Source organism: Carassius auratus, chromosome 35 (assembly GCF_003368295.1).
Source record: "Carassius auratus strain Wakin chromosome 35, ASM336829v1, whole genome shotgun sequence".
Lineage (NCBI taxonomy): Eukaryota > Metazoa > Chordata > Actinopteri > Cypriniformes > Cyprinidae > Carassius > Carassius auratus.
The window spans coordinates 9,098,695-9,109,277 of NC_039277.1; the positions used below are offsets into that span (position 1 = coordinate 9,098,695).

At 36.0% G+C, this 10,583-nt stretch overlaps 1 protein-coding gene across 1 annotated transcript; it reads right to left on the reverse strand.

Annotated features, from left to right (window-relative positions):
• Positions 1-847: 847 nt before the first annotated feature.
• Positions 848-9,059, reverse strand: LOC113054298 (ubiquitin-fold modifier 1). Its single transcript, XM_026219745.1, has 6 exons — positions 8,916-9,059; positions 8,759-8,815; positions 7,536-7,593; positions 5,755-5,794; positions 4,880-4,912; positions 848-2,106 (listed from the first exon to the last, which is right to left on the reverse strand). Coding segments are annotated over exons 1-6 (273 nt in total). The 5' UTR covers positions 8,918-9,059; the 3' UTR covers positions 848-2,023.
• Positions 9,060-10,583: the final 1,524 nt, after the last annotated feature.

The following is a 10,583-nucleotide window of genomic DNA, read 5'->3' on the forward strand; positions in this document are numbered from 1 at the left end:
TTTTGACAATTATGTTATTACTTGTAAAGTCAAATAATAATGATGCAGTGACAAAAAAAAAAAAAAAAAGTACATTTCATTGCTTTACAAAAATGTAGCAAATGTATTACTTCTGTGAACTCCAGGAAACCAATCAACTGCTTGAACACGCAAACTAAATCTAAATTCATGCCACGTGTCTTTTCGTTTGAAAGATACATTGAGTGAGAAGCTAAACTAACAGGCAGAGATAGCTTATCTGTAATACATGTTGTCACCATTTAGTCACTGAGGAGGTGGGGGAAAATGACTTCTTTGACAACAGCAATTCAGAGTGCTAGCCTTTGTGTGTTCAGTCTCCTGCTAACCTCATAGAATTGTTTGATCAAGAGTTTCTACAGAAATATGAGGAAAAACATGAACCCGTTTTTGCAGGCACATAAACCGTTCATACAAACACAAGACCACGGGATTGTGCAGCTGTTTCATAGGCTTAGCTGGCATATATCTCGGTACCATCACAAGAATTCAAGCTCTGATAGAAAGGTCGTCAGGTAATGCTCTGTTTAGACCCCTCAAATCACACAATCACGTCCACGACACATAAAATATCTGACATAAATATTCAACAATTCTGTCATTTGCTTGCTAAAGAAGGCTTCTTACAGATGGCACAGGATTGAATTTATGAAAATAGCAACATCACTGTTTGTCTTTGTACCTCTTTAAACCATAAATGAGACTTTTAAAGCCTGTCTTATCCACTCAAAGCTTTGAAACATAGTTTATGTATAGATACATTAAATGAAGAAATTGAAAAGACAAAACATCAATTCATGCTCAACATATTCAACAAAAACAGGCACTGTACAGTTTGGTATTTAATGATTTAATGTTTAAGACGAGAAGAATACTACAAGTGTAAATGTAACATTTGTCACACTGGCAAGCTCTTTCACAATTTCTTCCACAGCTAATGAACAAACCACATCATTTCCTGCCAAATGAGGCTGGAGGCGAGCAATGCCTTTTCTAATGTGATCCAGAGTAACATGTCAGTATCTGAGTAATGTAGGCCTTGCTGTATTTATAATGCACTTTTCCCCTTTCCCCAGTAATGAGTAGCATAGAAAGGGCACAGCATGCCTGCTCTTCTATTAAAACAAATGAAAGATCCATTTATGACACTGAATAGTCAGAACCTCCTTTTCCTCCTCCATTTCTGCCTGGCAGTAATGTAAGAGGAGGGTAAGTGGAGGATGTAAAAGCAATGTAGAGCCTGTCATTCATTAGCCTGATGTACTATTCAAGACAAACCATGATTTTAAGCCTTAATGTGAAAAGGCACACTAACTTGAGTGACCAGGAAAGTTACAAAAAGTGACTTTTAGGTGTAAAATTGGTTTATGTAACATTTCATAAAATTTATTTTCAACTAATTATTATTATTATTTTGACATAGTAAGCATATTATGAATTGTGTGTTTTATTATTTTATTTACAGCTTCTTGAATCATACTGTTGTATAGTTTTTTTTAGCTACACAGCTGCAGGAGTTTCATTACACTGACATTGTCATTTTCTGCCTGCAATAAAAGCTATATAACAGAGCTCAAAACAACCATTAATCAAACTCACATGAAATGTAAAGAAAAAAGACAAAATATGATGACTCATTTGCCTTGTCTTCTTAAAATGGAAAATGGGAATCATATTTTTAACAGTATTTAAACATTTAATTGGACTTGAAGTAGACATTATGCATTTATGACATGTAAAAATATGCATAGTGAACAAAAGATGTATGCGATCTTAAACAGAGCTGGAATATTTTGTGAAAGATCAGAAGATCTAGTGGACTGGGGCACAACAAATTGACAACATCCTGCAAGTGTGTATCTTTGAGAAGGTGGCGGTGAGATTTGTGAGGTCCTCTGACAGATTTGGAGCCGCAGCAGTCGCAGTTAGCGCAGCTGAGAGTGGACACCTCAGGGCCGGACAATAAATAAGCATGTTCATCGTCTGACAGAAAAGCACCGGATAGTCACATCCTGGCCTGGTGACATCCTCCAACCCGATCTCTGGGAATGATTCGTAGCTCCGAGCCATGTTTCAGGAACACATTTCCTGTAGAATCAGAGAGATCTAATATGTTACAAACTGCTTTTGATTTTTTTTTTTAAGCAGTTTATTGCAGCACAAAAAAATAACATATTAAAACACCACAGATAGGTCATATCTAAAACCATTTCAAAGCACTGGGAATAAAAGAAAGTTAATATCTTTTTGTTTTGCTTTTGGGCATAACATGTTCTCTACTTCAATTAAGTGAATAATTAGATGCTGGAGCGACAGTCAAGAAGCTGTGCAAATTCAATGAATTGTCCTTAAGTATGTTAGTGAAAGTATGTATAGCCTCATCATTGCTTTTCGCTTAATGAGGGGAGAGAAGAGGATAACTTATCAGACAACAACATTTTTGTACCCTCTCTAACTGGCAGTCCACCCCACATTGGGCTTGCACTCAACAATTGCCCATATGATAGCCAAGTATATTTGCATTAAAACATTGCATGGGAGACCCGGTCTCTTTGCAGCACTAAGATGATAAATTATTGGCCGTGATGTTGAAATCATTTACTTTATGTGTGCATCCCATGACAAATCAGATGTTATTTTAACTCCAAGCAGTTTAAGAGTGAAGACTTTGCTGATTACTTGTCCCGAAATGACTGGAAATGAAAGAGAGGGATGTGATCATCTCTCCTAGCACTAATAACCGTATCCATGGTCTTAGCTCCACTCATTGCGGAGTCCAAGGTCAGGTAATGATCCCATTAGAAGCTCAGTGATTGTTAGATCTTTTTTTTTTTTTTTACAGAAATTATAAAAGAGGCAGATATAAATCTAAGCTGTTTATACTGAAGACAAAGGGTACAGGGGATAAAAGACACCAGCTAGAATTAAACACAGAGACCCTCTTCACATTTTGCTCTCTTACTCAGGTAGCAGCTATTTACAATAAGCAAAAGTGGGCACTGGACATGCATATCAGCCAGAGTATAAAGTAAACGACATTGCCCAATTGTGTCAGAAGCTCAACAAAAACAATGTGAATGTCCATTTTGGGATTATTATTAAGTGCTTCATGCCATTAATCTTAATCTCAAACAGAGAATTGTCAGTTGATCTGTACACAATAAAGCCATGTTGTGATGGAGCAATCTTGGTGACTGTATCCTCCAGAATGGTATCTCTGATGATTCCTGCGTACACTTTCCCAGTTAACTAACGAAATCTGGCAATAATCTGCTGAAAAACTGGGTTTTGAATTTTTTGGAATAGTTTAACTATAGCCTCATTCCACAGTATTTTTTATATTGAATGCATGTGTTAAAGTTAACACATAGTACAGGTGTCAGTTCTTCATGAAAGGTCTTTAAGACCCATAGAGGGATTTAAAATAAGGTCCAATAGCCTACGCTGCATTCACTTTGCGGAGTCTAGCTGACTTCGCGGAGTCTAGCTAACTTAGGTATTCAACCATCTGACAGCTTACAGACGACATCTTCCTCTGAGGGAGAAGTGTGGATGACAATTGCAGCTTGCTGGTAGTTACATTCAGTGCTGCTAAGGTAATAATCCAAGAGCAGTAAGCGCATCAGGTTTGGCCACTGCTGAAGAAGGTGATGGAATGTAAAACACAGCAGCAATAATACAACTTAACCCATGAGGAAGACGACTGGGTCATAACAAGATTCACAAAGCTTCATGTGCAACATCCTCTAAATGAGCCAGTTGTTTCTGTGTAATGTTGTTACAGACATACATTGTAACTCTGCCCTGATCCTGCCAATATAGTGTATATCCAGGAAAATGAATCTGGAATGTCAACAGTTAACCAAGTCTCTGATACATTGTACGATTACAGCTAAACTATATCAAATAAAGGTCTTTTTGGTGGTTGATTGGTACAGCTGGTTTTCCTCGCATCAGAATTCCTGAAATTATACCAAAGCACTTGTACATTGTATATAAGCATAACCATGACTCACTTAGTTCCCTCTGATACAAATAACTCACTCAGAATAGGAAGTGAAATCTATTCAGGCATTTGTGCTATATATAGTATGTGATTGTATAACTTGCCGAAGGTACATGTCTCCATAATACAAACCCGCTGCATATTCGGGTCAGGCTAGACATGTTGCTACTATAAAACTAATGAATCACAGCTCACTTGACATTTAGGTCTCAACCCATGACATGTATGAAAAATCACCGGCCATTTTCACGTGATTAAATGGAGCACGACACTCAGGGAGGAAAACACTGACAGAACGCCATTGGGGCAGTTTATAATGGATTACAGAGAGAGCTCCAGCATTAAATGACAAGTAAAGCAGGATGGAAAACATCTGTAAAGAAACATTTAGTCAGGGGAATAAACCCACAACAACGGGGAATAGTATAATGGAAGCACATCATCAATATTCATTAGGTAACATGTGAAATTCACATGCAAAGCCTATTGAAGGGAGTCTCAGGAAATCATTAGATCTCACAAAAGGTCTCCAGGTGGATAAACATGAACAATATGAGGCCGTAAACTGAAGGATCTATCATTTGCATGCAAGTGATTATGAAGGATAGGTAGGAAAACTGCAGCCATGCAACTAAACAGTGAGAGAATGCTGCAGAGAAAAGGGATTTTAGAAAAAACATAGAAGGTGGACTAAAGCACTAACAAACCAAAAAACACGAACACAAATCTGACTATTTCCAGTCCTGTGGGACATCTGGATATATCTAAATAATTTATGGCTGACAAAATCACATTTATTACAGCCAGATGCTGCTGCAGAGGGCAGCCCTGATCAAGTGAAGGAGTGTCACCGACCTGCTGTCTGCGCCGGGTTGATTCCGATGCCATCTGCACAAAAAATAATCACAAAGAACATCAGCATTAGCATCGCAATGTGAATACATACACAAAACAATCATTCTTAAAGACAATCAATGAATTAGACAGATGGGCAAGAGCACAGAGAAACCCTTAACGCACTGAAATGCTGAACTATCACAATTTAAACAATCTAATTTTCAAGAACTCTCCTGTGCTGTGAGTGATGAGTTATGTCTTTATTCTGTTTATGATTTTTTTTTTTTTTTACTAATCACGACACAGCACAGCCCCTGTATCTACCTCTATAGCTATGTAATTACAGAAATCAGTTCATTTTGCGTGAATTCATTAAGTGAAGGATTGTCTGATTCACAAAAAACAACCAGTTCCTAAAGATTCAGTTGTTTGCAATTTGAGCTGATGTGTGGTTGTTTTTTTTTTATTTTAGTGCAGTTGACAAACACCCAAACCAATGAAGATGCTAAGGAGATGTGAGAATCTGCCAGGATGTTACTCTGTGGTTGCTAGGGTGTTCTGATGGTTGTTAGGTGTTTGTTTTGTAAGTTTGGCTGCTTTGAAAAGTAACAGCAAATTTAAATACTTTGGTTTAAAGAACTGATTATCAACAATGGAGCTGGAGCCCACTAGGGGGCATCAGCAAACTTCCAAGGGGGCCCAAAGATCACTCAAAATGATTTAAAATGAGACAAAATAAAATAAAACTAAAAATCTAGATTTTCTTCTCTGAATAAAAGAGGTTTCCCAAGGTCTAGGGAAACCTGATTATTTTAGTTTAATTAGTCAAAAAAAGGAGAGAACTACTGGTTTAAGGATTTGATCAAATAATAATAATAATATATACAACTTACCATTTGTAATGATGGCACTGGTGGCTGCTGGCACTTTAAACTTTAAAAGGAACAAAAACAAACATGTTTTATTGTTCAGTCCGTCAAATACATCCCATAAACAGCCCTGCACAGTCTCTCTGTCAGGCAGGGATAAGAAAAAATCAACTCGAGTCTGTGTTTGCGTCAGGTGATTTAAAGAGTCTGTCCTAGAGAACAGAAGCCTTCAAACGTGTGAAGAAAGAGCTCTCTGGGCTGAGCTTAGAAGAAAACTGTCACTGTCACAAAGAGCCACTGAAAGCTTAAAAACAACAAAAAACAGGCAAATTCGTTCTGAAGGGGCTTTGAAAAACTGTCCGGGAGACCTGAAGGCATTTCTACACCCTAGAACAGCATAAAACTGATGGGGACCAAGAAGCCAGGCTAGCACCAGAATTAGTGACTAGAATTTGCAAAATCAAGTGTTTATATTAGGTAAAAATGCATCTATAATTCATGGACTACAGAGTTCATTCAGTTTCTAATTCTCCTTTGCCGACTTTTTGTCAGTCTGTTTTGTCAGGAGGAAAAGAGACAACAAAAACAATGAATGATCAGACAATCATAACCTGAAGCAGGATTACAAAAAAATATTTTTGAGAGGGTGAAAAAAGCTGAAAATAAGCCTGTGCATTTTTTTTTTTTTAAAAGGCACTTATTCTTTCTGGCTTCCACTTGATGCATTACATCTTCCTATTATGAGGTTGGCAGATTTGGCATTTCATAATGTCAAAAAGAAGCAACAACCCAAGCTAATCTGCAACAGCATCCTGTCATGCTCTACGTCTGCGTGCTTTGAATACAGCCGTGAAACAGACCAAGACAGCCCACAGGAAATCAAGAGGCTTCCGTCAAATCTGACCCTAAATTCAAAAGATTTATGGCTAATCATGAGTGAAATCATATAATTGAACACATTGATATCAGTAATTATTTGTGTTTTTTTTTTATGGTATCAGGTCAGTTGTTGTCAGTTTAGTTGACTAAATAGGTTTTTAAATGGCCAACACGGATACAGCAAAATTGAAAGAAAGAAATCAAATGTATTCTATACATCTAAATATAATGTTATGGATGCAACTGAGATACAAAAAACTTATAAAATATAACAAATCTATTTACACAACATTTACTCAAAATTCACCTTAAAAAAATGAAAACAATGCTTACAATCCAATAACAAATCTACTGGCTATTAATATACAAAACTATCAATATTAAAACAAAGTTTTAGGAATTTTATAATACTTTACAATATTTGTTTATTGTTGTCTAATGAATAGCAACAACTGAATAGTAGTAATGAATAGTAATAAAATACTAATGAAACTTGTATGCCATTTTCTACTTAATAATAATTTATAAAATCAAGTCATAAATAGTCATATTGATTATCAGCAAAAATCTCATTAATCAAATTCTTGTAGTCTAAGTAACATTGGCCCTAGAGTTTGATTGGGGCTGCTAGCCAACTGTATTATCTGATTCTGCATGGATCCGGTTCTGATTTTAACACGAGAGGCTGCAGACACAGAGAAAAGTCTGAGTGTGTTTCAAAAGAGCTCAGAGAGACTCAAAAAGACACAACTGCTATAGGATATAATTGAGCTAAAGTTCAAGATCCATGTCAGTGTAATTAATTATTGATCGCACAGAATTGTAGAGACTGTAGAGAATTTGTTATCTTCAGTCAGAAGCACCTGAACTTGGCAAATGCTTAGTACTACATTTCAGCAGATCTCTGAAAAATGCATTTCACTCACCTCTTCTGCTGCAAATTTCAAAACTGCCGTGAACGGCGTGCTCTCAGGTACACTTAATCTGAAATAGAATTATGCTAATGAATCTTGGTGCACAGTAACACACACACAATGGGAACTACCATGTGTAGAAAGCATTAGTGAATGTTTTATCTCAGTATACCCATCAGTGTTGTATCAGGGGTTTTATGCATAATAGTAACCCTAGAATGTGATGAAACAGAGTTTAAAAGGTGTTTATAACTGGACTGAAATGTAAAAGAATTTTGTCGATGGCAGAAATATTTTAATTCAGTATACACATTATCACACTGGTCAGAATTGTCACTGACCAAAAAACATACACTTTTCTATAAAAATTTCTAAAATTCATTACTGATTATTTCAACTTCAAGAGATTCTTAACCAGCCACTCAATGAGGATCAAAGATATTTGCAAAAACTTGACGGGTGACCGGAAGCATTGCAGGTGGTCTGAGCGGAGCTGGTAAATCAGTCTGTCTGAATGGCCCTTGACAGACCACTCTCACCCACACAGAATGTGTGTCTGCCCCAAATCAGACAAAGTATTACATCCATAGATTACCACTCACGCTCTGACCACTGCACTATTACACTGATTGTAATCAACATAGAGATGAAGAACAGTGTTCCAGTGTTTTTTTTTTCTTTCTCTTTCTCTCTCTCTCTCATGCACTGTGACAGAAATCTTCACTTCAACTTCAGCAGCACTTACATACACCACATGTTGCAGTTTCACGGTCATCTATGTTCTGAAGGTTTTGACAGGTGGGTTTGTCCATTTATCACTCCCATGATTTAATTATGGATAATGCCTAATCTGAATATTTAATCCTAGGGTTTCAGAAAAATTGTAATACAATAAAAATGTCTTCATGTACTATAATTAATCAACATGGGGAAGTATGCTGATATCTAGCATTTAAAATTGACATACATTTACATCACACATTTCGCTGCGGACAGCTGTGCTAAAACTAGACATTAATACTAGAAGTGGCACTTTAATACCTCAGTTATTTATTAATTACTAAACAGAGAAATGAATGAATGAAAGAAACCAAGAGAAGCTTGACAGCTGGGCCACATAATAATAAATGCTCTTACTGAATCAATAAAATCAACCAAATTAAGTCTAATAAAACCGTTAAAACATAAATATTAATGTTTAGTGTGTGTCATGTGTTGAATGATGTGTCACTCACACTTTATATGGTAACCGAGGGTCCGACGTCAGCGTGATTTTAAACGTTACTTTCGACCTAATGCAGAAAGAGTCACATATTCACGGAGTTTAACTGGAAATACTATACATCATATCATTAAAATAAAGTGCTGTTATATTATAAATGGTTTACTTACATTTTACTGACTTGTATAACAGGACAGCACACTATTTACACCGACACGGAAGAAGCAAGGACCCGCTGTAACACGTCATCTGTTGGATGGACCTCTTTTTTTCCGTCGTTCTTTATTTTTTCCCTTTTAATGATCTAATGTTACATTTAATCGATTCGATCATATTTATGTATTTTATAGAATTAAAAAAAATAAATATATATATATATATATATATATATATATATATATATATATATATATATATACATGATAAGCAGATAAAAAAAGAAAATGTTGGGGCTTGTGCATTTCAGTCAGGCACGTTTCAAGCTGACTGGAGTGGGTAATATTACCGTAAAGTGAGTTGTTGATGCAGCTGAGCTTTTAAGAGCGTGTAAAATGAAGCGAACCGGTGAGGAGTTGCATATACAAAGGTTCAAAAAGTAATTTGACACTTTAAATGTGCTAAAGGAGTTAAATGTGTGCTTGTGTTATAGGTTGTTATTTATATAGGAAAAAACGAACCTTTAGAAAATACATTCAACACTATTTTATTGTTAAATCTATTTCTATTTTCTGTTCATTTTAAAGAACAGAATATTTTGAACATTTTGGACACACATACACTTGTTTTTTAGATAATAATTGACCATACATGTCTAATAGATATTATGACGAAAGCAGCATTGTCTGATTCTGTAATTTGTGCTTTTAGAATGGAAAGGTTTGGAATTGAGAATACTTTATTAAGACAGTAATTTAAATTGATTTGAATTTAATTATATTAGGTCTATGTACCCTGTTTTAAAATAATTACCATAATACCTTGCCTTTCAAAGATTTTGACTTAACACCAATTATAAATAAAGAGGAACTGGAATAGAAGCACAAAGCAACTATTTAAAACAAATGCATTCATTTTGTTCATACCCATTTTTGTATGTTATGAAAGTTAATTCACAGCTGCTCTGGGAAGCCTAGTGTTGTATTTCACTCTTTTTGAATGCATTATTTATTATCAGATGTTCAAAGGAGTCAATAAGCATATTAATTGTTATTCTTATATATAATCTCCAGTGCAGATGGCTGAACCAATGAGCCACAGGTTCAAAATAAACTAGAATACCCAGGATCAGCACAGATGTAAATACTGTAGGCCTGCATGTTATACTTACACAATATTTCATATGCAAAAAGCCCAATTAGGAATCGGGGGTGGACTGGTGTTGAACAATTGATAAATCATATTTTAAATACACATTTGCCATAATCTTCTGCCCAGAGGTGTATTTTCTGGCTGGTCTCAGATTGAAGCTTATAACGTGCTGGTGGCTGGTGGATTTAAGGAGAACTGTAAGCTAACTTGAGTCTCATGAGTCATCCTCATAAAGCCAGCCCTGCTTGTTGGCACCACAGGGCACACGGCCAACAGCTTCCCTAGAGGTACATGTGGGTGTTGAAGAAAAAAGACTTCTCAGTGTGACTCGAAACCCAAATTCATTAGACGCTGACAGTTTTTAGTCCATTTCGGTTTTGTCACAGGCTTACTGAAACCACTTAGAAAAATGGAAAAGTTGTTCTTCTGAATACAAACCAGAGAATAGCTCTTTTACTGTGTTAATGAAGCTGAATAAAGTTGTTTTGTATCAAATTCAAGCTACTTAGGCTGCTAATCTTTTATTTGCA

Excerpts from the sequence above, each read along its gene's own strand:
- LOC113054298 (XM_026219745.1), bottom strand. Across the intron at positions 7,594-8,758 it reads CCTCGGTTACCATATAAAGT|ATTAAGTGTACCTGAGAGCA; the intron begins GTGAGTGACACA and ends ATTCTATTTCAG. Across the intron at positions 2,107-4,879 it reads CAACCCGGCGCAGACAGCAG|GAAATGTGTTCCTGAAACAT; the intron begins GTCGGTGACACT and ends CTGATTCTACAG.